We start from the raw sequence: 15,141 nt of genomic DNA on the forward strand, positions 1-15,141 counted from the left end.
CAGTTACATGCCCCCGTCCAGGACTGAAGCCTTTGGGCTTCAGATTTGGCCCTCTGCCTAGAGTGGGTGGACTTGGGCTTTGGTCACTCCTCCTGGGGTAGTGTAATAATTTTTGCTGTCAGAAGCGTGTCACGGTGCAAAGAAGTTTGTGAACCACTGCACTAGGCTTATTAGATGATGCTGGATTGGCATAATTGGCAGTATTGGTATATCCCACCTGTAATGAACAGGGTATGGGCATTCAGGCTTAGTGGTCATTGCAGGAAGTCAAAAACAAAGACAGCATCAGGTACTAAGCTGAAGGTCAGAGCCTGAGTCCGGTGCCAAGCCAGAGATCAGAGCTGGAGACAAAGTTGGATGCCCGCTAGGTGTCACACCTGAAGATAGCATCAGGGGTAAGGCAGAGGAGCAGGGACCTGGAATAGGGCAGGACAGCAGGAACTGGGAGTAGACAGAGGTCTGGGATGGAAAGAAAGGAACCAAGAGCAGGCAGGAATGCAGGGCTCAGGAGCCAGGTAAGGAGGAGGGATCTGTAGTCGCAGACAGCCAAGGATTCCTCTGGTTCAGTGGTTTTCAACCTTTTTTAATGTGTGGAAATGTTGAATGGAGGTGCAGACCCCTTTGGAAATCTTAAGTCCACAGACCACAGTTTGAAAACCACTGGTTTAGTTGCTAGGGCAACTTCCTCTTGTTATTTCCTGGTTCATATAGTACTCCTTAGCCAATCGGAGGGTTGAATGTTTCCCACAATTGGGAGCTTTGGGAACAGGGTCCTCTGTGAACTAGCCCGTCCCATTGACCCTTCCCTAGTTACTTGGGTGAGCTGCTGTGTGGCAGTCGTGTCCTGAGTGCAGCCTGTGGCCCTGGGTTTGAGGCCTGTGATCCCTCCCACCACCATGGATGCCTTCAGCATATTGACCATCTCCCAGCTACCCTTATCACCCTTGGAAACCTGGCTCCCCTATTCCAGTCAGAGAAACCCTGTATCTACAGATCTGAGACATTTGGATCCTAAATATTAAGAACGGACAGTCAAGGAACATTCACCTACTGTGGTACCTCATAAACGCTTTCACTGTCCAACATAAAAACAGTGATACAAAGAGGTTTTGGTTTTTTTTGGATTTTTTTTGGAGACATTGGTTTACTTGATTTTTGGCAAACACCCAAAAGCACTCATTCTAAAATTGAAAATTTAATGATCAAACACAAGGGGAAAAAAAAAAGTAAAACAAGCATTTATACTGAAAATGAAAGTGAATGATTCTGCATTGAAAACTTGATCAAAACCTTTAAAATCTTTACCTCCTTTTGGAGGTAAAATGTGAGAGTCTCATTTTCAGAAAAACGTTTTTGATGAAAAGGAAAGGGTTAACTTTACTCTCATTCCTGATGTATAAAGGGTCTTTACTGGGGCTGTCAATTAATCACAGTTAACACCTGCAATTAGCTGAAAACAAAATTAACACATTAATTTTTTTAACATGTGTGATGTTATTTGATTAAAATATGACAATTGTTGCAACCACTGTTCTATATTTGCAACAAATCTTGTACAAAATGTGGCATGTAAGATGTCTATGAAAAGGTTATGATTTGCTGGTTATGATTGTGCTATCTGTATGCATGTATTGTTTTTGTATTTGAAGTTATGAATATTGGCTCTATAGCTGGATTTAAAATGTTTGCTTCTGGGGTAACGCCCACAAGATAGTTAGCCACCTCCATATCTTGGAGGAACTATTCAAATTGAATGGCCCGTCAGAAAGACAATTAACTCATAATGGACCATGGGAGATGCCTATCTACAGATAATGGGCTTTCCTGCTGTGACAAAGCAAAATTATGCATGGACATGTGACTTGCCCATGTGATTCCAAACTCCCATCTTTTATCTGTAATTTTCCACTAGCTGTGCTGAGGGCTATTTTTTAAACAATGGGTTTCCCTCCACATGGCAGAGCTATAAAAGGCCCTGGAAACACCTCCATTTTGCCTCTATCTTGCTCCAGCCTCTTTCCTGCTCAAAGCTGTGGACTTTGAACTTCTACTAATGGGAGCATTATAACCAATGGACTGAGGACCTTCCACTGATTTGGAAGCAATCAGAGACTTATCAAGCCAGCAGTTTATTCCATTACTTCTACAAGCCTGAACCAAGAACTTTGCAATTATAGTATGTATTTGATTCCTTTAATCAATTTTAACTCACCCTTTTCTTTCTTTTTATGAATAAACCTTTATCAGTGAGATTTTTGGGTAAGATGTAAGTTATATATTGACCTGGGTGTGTGGCTGGTCCTTTGGGATCAGAAGAACCTTTTATTTTAAGAGATTGGTCTTAAAGAACCACTCATCTCTAAGACTAAGTCTAATGTTTTCGGTGGTAATACAAGGACTGGAATGCCTAAGGAAACTGCTTTCATGACTTCTTATTAGCCAGTGTGGTGAAACAGAAGTTTACTTTTGTTGCTGGTTTGGTATATCCTATGAGGGATTAGCCACCAGTCTTGGAGCAATGAAGCGATGAAGTGAGCTGTAGCTCACGGAAGCTTATGCTCAAATAAATTGGTTAGTCTCTAAGGTGCCACAAGTACTCCTTTTATTTTTGCGAATACAGACTAACACGGTGACTACTCTGAAACCAGTCTTGGAGGGTATCTGCCCGATTTCTCAGCAGTTTTTCCTGAATTTGGCATTCTCAGTTGTGACCTATTGAGGCATGGTTACAACATGTTAATAACATACCTCTGGGCAGGGAGGGAGGCATCAGCTGCGGAGGGATCTGACAGCATCCAGTCAGGCGCAGTAATCCAAGCTGCCACCAGAGGGTGGGAAGAGAAGAGGAAGTGGCTCCCATCCCAGCTACAGCGGAGAAGCAGGGATCCTGACCCCGCTTTGCCCCATTGCCTCTGGCTGGCCTCTTGCTCTGGGGACCACCCTATCCCCTCACTGTGCCCCATTGCTCCTGGCTGATTCCTCGCTATGGCGACTGACCACCCACTTTCCCCCAGCCAGCCCCTCGCTCCAGGAACCGCCCCAGCCCCATGCCCCATTGCCCCTGGCTGGCCCCTCGTTCCCGTGACCTTCCCCTTGCTCTGGGGACCAGTCCCCGCCCCACGCCATGTCCCAGTGCCCCCAGCTGGCTCCTTGCTCTGGAGGTATCCTGTAGAGAATAGGGATCTGGCAAGTTCAGTCTCCCTGCACTAGCCTCTCTTCCCCTCCTGCATGCAGAGTCCCTAAGATAAAATCCACCCTCCCTTGCAAACAAGGGCTCGCTCAGCTGAAGGTAACTCACCTAGTTTAGTAAAAGGAGTTTAACAGGAGTTTAATTGCTCTGTTTAACAGTGTGATTAAAACTGCGATTAATCATGATTAACAATTTTAGTCACTTGACAGCCCTAGTATTTACTTCTCCTGTTTCTAACAAATAGAAGCACATAAGAGAAGAGATAGGATAGAAAAGGTGGGGGAAATACAGCTTTTGTTGATGTTTTTTGGGATACTGGGTTGCTCATCAGTTATAAATGGATGCTTTGGCTGGCAGATCAACTGTGGCACCTGTTGCTTGGATTCTGGTTTACATTCTGTTCAGGGATGTCATCTGCTTGGGTCTTTTCTCCTTAGGGCAGGATTGCGGTCATCTCATTTCACTGTGCTGATGCAGTGCAGCTGATTTCAGGATTTGATGAAAGGCAGAGAGAATGAGATATAGGATAGGAGTAAGTAAGTGGCAAGAGAAGCAGAAGGTAACACAAGGAAGAGAGGCAGAACAGGATCTTATGTGCTTCTGTGATGCTAGCAATTAGGTATCCCCACTGATGGGTTGAGGACTGGATGTCACGATATGATTTTCAGGACTCACAAGTGAGAAACAGAGTTCCTTAAGTAAGGCCTAATGGCCTTCCTCTCAGGAAGAAAGTCTTTCAGTCTGGTCTGCTTCTTTTTCTTGGGGGTCAGGGAAGATGAGATGAGTCGTGCTGATGAGATGGCTTGTGCAGGGACACGGGATGATTTTTTTTTTCAAGAACACCCAGAAGGGGAAAAGTGGGCTGAATAGTTCCTTCTCATTATTTTGTCCACCAGTTAAGCCTAATATCCAAAACACTAATTTTGATTCATTAATTTCTGGTTCTACACCTTCTGTTTTTACCAAACATGATTTCTCTGTAGTCCTTGAAGTACATCAACATGACCTTTTTTTCATTTGGACTAATTTAGTGTCTGTCTGGTTCTCTTGCACCTGTTTATACTATTCATTATTAATTTGACCTATTTCCCATCAGCATTTGTTGTTATAGGTTATTGTGGCATCTTACGAACTTTCACATATTTTTTATATTTGAGCTCACAATTGGGGTAAACTTGTAAACCCAGTTATCACAGCAGAGACTTCTCTGAGCAATCTATTCATTTGAGGTCTCTGGAATCACCAAGACTATCATTTTCCCATATATGTGTTAGAACTGAGGGCCATACATTTAGCTCTCAAGTCATTTCTCCCACAAATACAGAACACAGTAGATCAAGTTGCCACAAATGATAGGTCAGCAATATTTTATATGAGCAAAGTGGGAGGACTTCTTCATAACAACTGAGCAAATAGGGAGGACTTGTTCATAACAACTTTGCAAAAAGTCTATATAGCTATGAGTCGGGTGTATTTTACAGAGTCCATCCGATCGCCCTACATGGTAGCGAGAATTCACAATGAGATCATGGGTTAGCTGAGCAGGGATTCTACTCCGATGCCCAAGTGGTCACTAAAGGATTCACTGACTTAGGACGTTTTCAACCTTTGGGATTTTCTGAACATAGGTCCTTTCACAACAAGATTCAACACCATGTGCCCCCACTTCTGTTCAAGAGCAGGCTCAGACATTTAGTTGACAGATGTGTTCTTTGTCAGTTGGAGGATTGATCTAATGTATTCTTTTTCTTCTTTGCTATTAATATTAAATGTGTTGGCAAAGATCAGGCTGGACTCAGTCAAAATGATACTAGTTGCCCTTGTAGGGCAGAAGCAGCAATGGTACATTGTGATGGGATCCCTGGGATACAGCCTGGAACTGTGGGACCACTGTGACTCCTTAACTCACAAAGCTATGACAAGCAGCCAACCCCTTCCAGGTGCTGTGATCACTCAGCCTTCAGCATGTGGAGACTCACACCCTGCGAAATTGCATGGATGCTCTCTAAGCCACTCATGAATCATACAGAGAGAAGCACCAACCAATTCCACCCAAGCCTTGCACCCCAGAAATATACCTTGGACAGTGCAAGCTCATTAATTAGTTTGCCGCTTCCTCAAAGGAAAGTGGACATGCACCAGTCTTTGTAATCAGAGCTGAGATTCCCTGAACACCTCAACCAAAGACATAGTTTTAAATAAAATATAAAACAGATTTATTAACTAAAGAGGGATAGATTTTAAGTGATTAGAAATAGCAGGCATAGAGATCAAAGTAGGTTACAAAGGAAATAAAAATAAATTCACAGTCTGAATTCCACCGACTAAGAAGTCTTTCCCCCTAGGAGATGTTACAGGCAGTTCACAGTTCTCAATACACAGGCTGGATTCCCTTCCCAGCTTGGGACCAATTTCCCCAGTTCAAAGTCTTTGTCTTCCAAACAATCTTCCAGGTGTTGAGATGGGGGAGGAGAGAGGCCAAGTGATGATGTCACTGTCGCTCTTTTATACTTTCTTCCAGCTGCTAGAAGGATCTTTGCTGAGGAGTCTCTGGGATAGTGGATTCTTCTTGATTGGCCATCAACGCCTGTCTGGCCAGTGATAGTTGCTCCTTTGTCGTTACTGAAAAGAGCAGCTGTGGGCATCTCCCAACCTCACAACATATTTCAGTAACACATATAGAAATACTTCATAACTTCACATACAATGATAGTACATACAATTCAACAGGATATTAAGGTTCAACAGATCAAGACTTTTAAAATGATACCTCACAAGGCATGCATTGTACAAAACATATGATCATATGACAATGTTGAATACGGAGGTTTCAGAGTTCCTATTTTGAGGTACAGAGTGTCACATTCATAGACTTATTTCTCTTATCCAAAGGAAATTACAACTTCTACCAGTAACACCAGACATGCTGTTCCAGCAGCAAGGGAGAGTCTTTCATCCAGATCCTTAACTGTTACATCTAGCAGATTGGGGAATAGGACTTTAACATATTTAAAGAAATCTTGCTCCTTAGCTGCGCAATGTGTTTTAATTCAAGAACAGTCGACTAGAAAATGTTATGATTTGATATAGAAAAGATTTGGTGCATAACTGTTTGATTAAAAAATTGGGTTTGTTTAGTCTGGAGAAGAGAAGACTGAGAGGGGACATGAGAGTTTTCAATCACATAAAAGGTTGTTACTAGGAGGAGGGAGAAAAATTATTCTCCTTAACCTCAGGATAGGACAAGAAGCAATGGGCTTAAATTGCAACAAGGGTGGTTTAGGTTGGACATTAGGAAAAACATCCTAACTGTCACGGTGTTTAAACCCTGGAATTAATTGCCCAGGGAGGTTGTGTAATCTCCATCATTGGAGATTGTTAAGAGTAGGTTAGACAAACATCTGTCAGGGATGGTCTAGATCAGCAGTTCTCAACCAGGGGTTTGGGCCCCCCTGGGGGGCCATGGGCAGGTTTCAGGGGGTCCACCAAGCAGGACCAGTGTTAGACTCGTTGAAGCCCAGGGCAGAAAGCCGAAGCCCCGCTGTGCAGAGCTGAAGCCCAGAGCACTGAGCTCTGCTACCCCCTAATGCTAGCCCTGCCTTTTATGTGCAGAAAACCAGTTGTGGCAGCACAGGTGGACCATGGAGTTTTTATAGCATACTGGGGGGGCACAGAAAGAAAAAGGTTCAGAATCCCATGTCTAGATAATACTTAGTCCTGCCATGAGTGCAGGAGACTGGACTAGGTGACCTTTTGAGGTCCTCTCCATTCCTACGATTCTACAATTCTATGATAAGGATATTGATCTTGTGTCAGTTCCTATTCAGTGTATTTTAGAATATTTATTTAATTTTAAAAATGTGTGTGTTTGCCTCATGTAAAGTACATCTAGCAGCAATAGCAGCTTTCATACACCTATTAATAGTAAATCTATCGTTTCACATGACTCTTAAAAAGATTTTGAAGGCTTTATTAAACTTGTATCTGCCAGTAAAAAATCCAGTTCCTCCGTGGAATTTAAATTGGGTATTAACAAAACGTATTTTTCCACCATTTGAACTCTGTCAGAGTATTCTTTATTTCATCTTTACATTAAAACGGCTTTTATAATAGCTGTCACATCTGTTAGAAGAATTTGTGAACTGCATGCATTGATTGCTGACCCTCCTTACACTCTTACTCATAAAGTCAAAGTTGTACTTAGACATCAGCCCATATTTTGTCCTAAAGTAATTTTGGACTATCATGTTAATCTATTAATTTATGGGTCTTCTTTCCTTGACCTCATGCTCATAAGGGGAGTCTAGATTACATTGTTTAGATGCCACAAGTTTTGTCATATTATGTGAATAGGACTGAGGAGTTTTGGGCTTCTCCCAAATTATTCATTTCATATGCTGGAAATTTTAAAGGTCAAGCTATCACTACACAGTACTTGTCTAGATGGGTTAGGCAGTATATAGAGGAGAGTTATAAGATCTCTTCTGTTTCTCCTCCTGGGGGGTACTCACTGCACTCAAGCAATTGCTACCCCTGTTATATGTGCTAGACGTGTTCCCCTTACTGAAATTTCAAAGCTACCACTTGGAGTTCTAGTCAGTCTTTAATTTAACATTATGCTTTAGATTTTGCAGCTAAACTTCAGGCTCAGTTTGTCAGAGTGGTGCTTCAGTCTTTAATTAGGGGGAACCTGTGTCCCTCCACCTTTTTATTTACTGCTTGCCAAATGATCCCAAGAATAGAAATATGCAGAGGACACTTGAAGGAGAAATGAAGATTACTTACATGTAGGTGGAGTTGTTTGAGGTAGACTCTGCATATTCATACTCCCAGTCTGCCTTCCCCTTTTCTGCTGAGTTCTAGTCAATTTTGTACTCTATATTAGCAGTGTCAGGATCTGAGGTAGCAGGTGGCACCATGACCCCTTTTATTGCCTCCCCCTCAGAATGTGCTTGAATGATGAGGGAAGGAGTAGGAGGGGTGTATAAGTGCTCTAATGGACACTGTATCAGCAGGTTCTACCATCCAAGCTGAACTGGTTGGTGCATCCCAAGAATGTAAATATGCAGAGTCCATCTCAAAGAACTCTAGTTACAGGTAAGTAACCTTCATTTACTTCTGTATATAAATCTGCAATGTTTTCTTCCCAGGTATCTTTCATACTAGGGTCCTGGGTTTAGAGGGAAAGGCCTTCTGTGAAAGAGTTGTGTAAGGTTGTCATCTGGCAGTCCACATATATTTGTTGCAAGGCACTACTGACTTTTCCTGTCAGCCTCACAGATGCTTGGCCTTAGGTGGGTGCTGAGCATTGTCATTTTGTAATGGTCATTTCCTCCCTAGGTGGGGAGCCTGTGGGCACTGTTACTTGGAGCCCATTGGTCCAAATTGTTGAAAGAGGCAATGCAGTTTGGTGAGAGGAGAATGACAAATATTTAGAAGTCGGTGATTGATCACATTGTCTTGACAGTTTGAACAGCAAAGGGAAACCAATTGGTCTAGAATGATGATTACTTAATATCATTGCAGATTTACAGATAGGAAAAAAACTTTTATTTTTCCCCCATTCCATAACATATATTACTTTTTTCAAGAAATCACTTAATAAGTGTACTTATCTTTCTTTTGTATTGTCAGTTTAGCATTTTGACAGAATACATTGCAGAAATTGATCCGCTCCTGTTTCTTCATATGTTCACACCTGTTATAATATTTACTGCTGCTTTTGAAATGGATTTTTATATATTTCGGAAATCATTTTGGCAGGTAAGATGTGATTTCAGAAACTTCCTATTAGAGTTCATTATATGGAAAAGGTAAGAGGTAATTGTGTCCTTGTTTTTCTTTGTGACTGTAAAGTGGTTGCAATGGTTTGGTATACATTATAAACTTTAAAAAGAAAAGGAAAAGCTTCATTGGAGCAATAAGACTTTAGAAACCTTTTTACCTTTTAAAATGTAGTGACACCTCATCTGTGAGTTGGGAGTTTGCATAGCTCAACCTGGAGTGAAGAAGAGAGAGGTCTTGGGGAGAGAGAACTGGGGTGCATCACAGCCCTCAGTGTCTCTATCTTACCAGTGCTGATCTTAAGGCCTGTGCGGGAGAGTGTGATGGTTCGGTCACAGAGACCCCTTTGGGACTGTCACCTGATGTGCTGAGACTACCTCTGAGCCCATTTTCTCTGCCAGTTTGGGCCTCCAGAACTCTGCCTTCTTGAGCCAGATATGCCAGTCTGCTCCAACACAGACCCAGGGTCTGAACCACACGCCTCAAAGCTGCAGACTTAACTGAAAACAGCTTAAGAAGTGCTCCTGTCTCTAGCACCCAGACACCGAGCCCCCAATGGGATCGAAACCCGGAATAAATCCGTTTTACTCTCTATAAAGCTTATACAGGTTAAACTCAAATTGTCTGCCCTCTATAACACTGATAGAGAGAGACGCACAGCTGTTTGCTCCCCCAGGTATTAATTACTTACTCTGGGTTAAATAATAAGCAAAAAGTAATTTTATTAAGTATAAAAAGTAGGATTTAAGTGGTTCCAAGTAATAACAGACAGAACAAAGTAAGTTACCAAGCAAAATAAAACAAAACATGCAAGTCTAAGCCTAATACATTTAAGAAACTGAATACAGGTAAATCTCACCCTCAGAGATGTTCTGATAAGCTTCTTTCACAGACTAGACTCCTTTCTAGTCTGGGCCCAATCCTTTCCCCTGGTACAGTCCTTGTTCCAGATCAGGTGGTAGCTAGGGGATTTTTCATGACTGCAGCCCCCTTTTTTCTGTTCCACCCCCTTCTATAGCTTTGGCACAAGGCGGGAATCTTTTGTCTCTCTGGCCTCCTTCTAAATGGAAAGCACCAGATTTAAGATGCATTCCAGTAGCAGATGACATGGTCACACATCCTGTGAGACCCCAAACCTTCATTCTTCCTCACCTGACTCACAGGAAGGCTTGCAAGTAAACAGAGCCATTTACAACCACTTGTCCTAGTTGATGGGAGCCATCAAGATCCCAAACCACCAATAATGGCCCACACTTTGCATAATTACAATAGGACCTCAGAGTTATATTTCATATTTATAGTTTCAGATACAAGAGTGATACCTTTATACAAATAGGATGACCATACTCAGTAGATTGTAAGCTTTGTAATGATACCTTACAAGAGATCTTTTGCATGAAGCATATTCCAGTTACATTATATTCACACTCATTAGCATATTTTCATAAAATCATATGGAGTGCAGCATCACAGATGGTATTAAAAAAGGTCTGCTCAGCAGAGAGCTTTGAGGCAACTTCACTGTAAAAGACACAGTATACTCCTCAGGAGACTTCTGCCAAACCTCGTTTTCTCCTTCACCACTCTGTCAGATGTCCATCCCAATCTCTTCAGGGAGATTTGTCCCATGGTTACCCAGGCTGCAACAAATTTTTGTGGAGTGAGTGCTACTTTCAGCACCTCCAGCTAATTCTACTATCTTTGAGCATGAAGAATTTCTTCTTTAGCATGCCCCCATCCCTCAACATCCAGAATTGCTCCACAATCTTGAGAGGGGGCACAGGTGCGCCTTTCTCCACTGCAGTTCCAGTATTCCTTCGACAGTTGCTCTTTTAAACCAGTTATTTAAAAGATGCTGATTTGGCTGGCACTGCCTGCTGCTGATAAACAAAGCTAACTGAACAGCGAGTAAGGCTTCTACCTATGAAAAAACATAAATGGATGAGGATTAATTAGTTGCTCCTAAATATATAAAAATAATAAACATAACATAGATGTCTCAGAAAGTGATACCAGTAGTTAAGGTTGCATGTGTTTTCCATTATAAGATTGTGTTTCAGTTGCTTATAACTTTGACAAAGTTAAACTGTTTGGGATGAAAAATTCCATGCTAGAGGTCTGCATGAGTTGAAATGTTTCTGGCAAGTTTCAGCTAAAATGATAAAGCTGTTTCCAAGAACAATGTTATGGAAAAACACATTGTTTTGTCCATGTAAAAGAATAATTGTTTTCATCGAAAAACTTAGCACCTCTCTGCTGTGGAACAAGATACTTGACATTTGTCATTGGGGCAGGGTTGCCCTGGTGTCAGAGTTGTGCCTTTTACTTTGTCTGTGAAAGTTTGCCTAAATTTGGCACGTGCTCAGTGGAGTCTAGTTAGAATTTGACAGCTAAATTCTCCAAAGAGTCAGTCTGCACTGAGCATGCCCTGTCCCCTTGCAACTCCTATATGCTGACTGGATTGTGCATGCACTATCCCAGGGTTGGAAAGGATGAGCAGGACTTTCCCTGCAACTGCTCCTCTTGGCTGCTGGATGCTGTTTGGCAATGGGTATGTGGACAGAGAGCAGGCAGACTGTCTTTCCCGTGCTCTCAGTGCTCCTGGTGCTGGCGTCTAGTCAGTGAGGAGGAGGAAACAGACAGACTTGAATGGAATAGGATCAGGAGTGTGGGTGGAGGGAGTGAGATATGCAGGGCAGGGACACACAGGAGCTCAGGGGTGGATTTAGGAGCCTGGGGGAGGGGAATAGGAGCAGGACAGCGAGGGGCAGATGATGTGAGAATTGATAAGGGAAAGAGATGCGGTGAAGGAGTAGAGGAGAGGGGCAGGAGCAAAGGATAAGAGCAATAGTGGGGACAGAGGCAGCAGTTAAGCTGGGGGAAAATGGACAATGCCAGAGAGGGGCAGGAATTGAGGTGGTGGGGATGGGGTAGAAGGGGCCAGGGAAAGGCTTGTGAGGGACAGGAGCAGAAGAGTCTGTAACCACTAGTTACTACGTTCCCTGGCAGAATTTAGATTTTAACATATTATTCTCGCGTCTGAACATTCTTTTGCTTTCTAGCAAATAGTTGTGAAACCCTTTGGGTCAAGTGTGTCTCCGTCCCCCTCTAGTGGCAGGTTCACATGGAAAAGTCTTATACTACTACCAGTTACTACAATAACTCAAGTGAAAGAAGACTGAGCTGTGGCTCTAGAGATCATCCCAATCCTGCTGAAGACTGCGTTGGGGATTATTATGGTTCCACAGAATGGAATTTTTGTGTTTTTCAGTTTTACGGGTTCTTAAAAAGGAAATTGCATCCAGAAATTTTAAAAGAATATTAAGATTGCAAAGTCCAGTATGCAAAGTTAGGAAATTACAGAATTAGGTGTGCTCATGCAACCTTAATTGGCCCTCTTGTTTATGCATAGATACAGTCTTTAGTTACATGATCTGACAGCATATTTTCTGCAGGACCCCTACCTCATTTAGTGCACCTGATGCACTGTGCTTTGGGAACTCATTTGGGTTGTTAGGTGAATGAGGATCTTGTATGTAGGATTCCTGCCTCATTTGTTGCAGAGGTTGGAAAGTGTGTGATGAATGAGGAAGGGAACTGCAGGAAGAGAAGGGATTGCCTCATGGTTAAGACAGTTGAATGCCACACTGGAGAACTGGATTCTGTCCCTGCCTATGCCCCAGAGCTTCTTTGTGATGCAGGGCAAGTCGCTTAAACCAAAACTTTCATAGATGTCCATGGTGTGTTCATCATTTTATGAGTACCCAGCATGAGACAAAGGGGTCTGATTTGCTGAAGTGCTGAGAACTCGCAAGTGAGGTCAATGGGACCTCTGCTCTGAACATATAAGTGCTATAAAATGCTAAGTACACTGAAAAAAATAAAGCTCTAGGCATCTCATGGGGTACCCAAAATTAGCTGACATTTTTGACAATTTCATTTTTAATCTCTGTCCCTGAGTTCCCCATGTGTAAAATGGGGATAATATTCACCTCATATCATGGGTTTTGTGAAGATACGTTCATTAACATTTGTAAAATGCTAAGATACTATGATGACAGCACTGTAGAAAAGCCCATGAGGAAATTAATAATTATATTTAATGCAGGGTTTGGATGGTGTGCAGCAAACAATGTATGGCGTTACACATGGAATGATGAGGATAAAAAAGAAATATTGACTAGCTACCCATTCAGTGAACAACTGTCCATCCTGTGCACTGAATGAGGTAGAGTCTTATGGACAATATTCGCAAAAAGAAAAGGAGTACTTGTGGCACCTTAGAGACTAACCAATTTATTTGAGCATGAGCTTTCGTGAGCTACAGCTCACTTCATCGGATGTGAGCTGTAGCTCACGAAAGCTCATGCTCAAATAAATTGGTTAGTCTTTAAGGTGCCACAAGTACTCCTTTTCTTTTTGCGAATACAGACTAACACGGCTGTTACTCTGAAACATGGACAATATTGGCTGTAATCATATAGATTCATACATTTGAAGGCCGGAAGGGACCACTATGATCATCTAGTCTGTCCTCCTGTATAATACAGGCCATAGAACGTCTCTGAAATAATTGCTGTTTGAACTAGAGCATATCTTTAAAAAAAATCCATTCTTGAGTTAAAAATTTCCAGTGATAGAGAATCCACCACAACCTTTGGTAAATTGTTTCAATGATTAATTATCCTCACTGTTAACAGTTTACACCTTATTTCCAGTCTCAATTTGTCTAGATTCAAATTCCAGCCATAGTATCATGTTATGCCTTTGTTTGCTAGTTTGAAGAACCCATTATCAAATATTTGTTCCCCTGCAACCGAGTCATCCCGAGACCTTCTCTTTGCCAAGCTAAATAGATTGAGATCCTTGAGTCTATCATTAAAGGATTAGAAAACCGTATCTTACAATCATTTTTGTGGCACTTCTCAGAACCCTTTAGAATTTATCATCATGCTTCTTGAATTGCGGACATACTGTCATCATTGTGGCAGATCCCAAGGGGATTTAGCCTCCTTCAGATAGCGCACTACCCAAATGGATCTCTAGCTAGGTCCTTAAGGTGGTCATGCTTGATATTCAGTTTATGTCCATTGTTGGCAATCTTAGCATGCCACCGAACCTTTTGACTGCCCCTTGATTGCTGGTGGCATAGCTGCATTTCCTTGGTATAAACACTTGGTCTTCGATCCTAATAATATGTCTACACCAAGAAAGCTGCCGAAACTGAATCAGTGCTGATGGGTATGGTTGCTGGGTTCAGCTTCGAATATCCTCATTTCTGATCTTGAACTGCCATTTAATATGAAATAGCTGATGAAGACAACAAGAATAAAAAATGTCAATTTAGTGCTCTATGGCGTTCCTCGGTGCTCACATTTCACCGCCATACAACAGAGTTGGTATAGCCATGATTCTGTAGATCTGCTGCTTGGTGTCCAGACTTCCCCACAGAGTCCACAGAAAAGCCTGAAATATGACAATAGCTGCTGCTTTGCAGGTATCCACATCTTTCAAGCATCCTCTAGCATTGTTAATGATATTTCCTAAGTATATTACAGTTGCCAGCTGCTTTATGTCTCACCTGGAATGGTAAATACTAAGCTGGTTGTAATCTGTACCTGGAGGCTGCCTGATGGTGTTTTTTGAATTGTGGACACTAGAGCTGGTAAATAAAGACTGTATTGTAATATGTATGCACAAGGGAGCTGAATTAGGATTCCATGAGTAACTTTAATTTTGGCATTTCCTAACTCTTGAGTGTAATCTTAATGTTCTTATAACAGAAGGTATTTTTAATGTAATTATTATATAGATCAAGATTGGCTATGTTCCCCAACTCTCACTTAAAAAAAAGTGATCAGTATGTGTATCAGCACTTCAATATTTGCTTTTTCAGTTCAGATATGAACTGTTCTGTGCAAGCTGCCAGTTAGAAACTGGCTGAAGAAATTGTACAGAAATGTTTAAATTAGAGAAAATAAAATGAAAACTGAACAAAAACTTTTATCCAGCCCCTGATGAAAAAAAAACAACTTTGGTTCCTGCAGTTTGGTGGTGTTTGGGAAAATATTTTAATGCCCTTTCAATTTTCAGTAGCTGAAAGCATGTGCAGACTAAATTGGCATTGTACATGACAGAACCCATATGCCATCTCCTGAGAAGCACAT

General features: G+C 41.8%; 1 protein-coding gene across 1 annotated transcript in view; it reads left to right on the forward strand.

Moving 5' to 3' along the window:
* Nucleotides 1-15,141, forward strand: part of LOC114018710 (sodium/hydrogen exchanger 10) — a 304,510-nt gene that overhangs the window by 13,774 nt on the left and 275,595 nt on the right. Inside the window, exon 3 of the mRNA XM_043548755.1 lies at nt 8,825-8,953. Within this exon, the coding sequence (XP_043404690.1) occupies nt 8,825-8,953 (129 nt within the window). The remainder of the gene's footprint in view (nt 1-8,824; nt 8,954-15,141) is intronic.

Source organism: Chelonia mydas, chromosome 6, assembly GCF_015237465.2.
Source record: "Chelonia mydas isolate rCheMyd1 chromosome 6, rCheMyd1.pri.v2, whole genome shotgun sequence".
Lineage (NCBI taxonomy): Eukaryota > Metazoa > Chordata > Testudines > Cheloniidae > Chelonia > Chelonia mydas.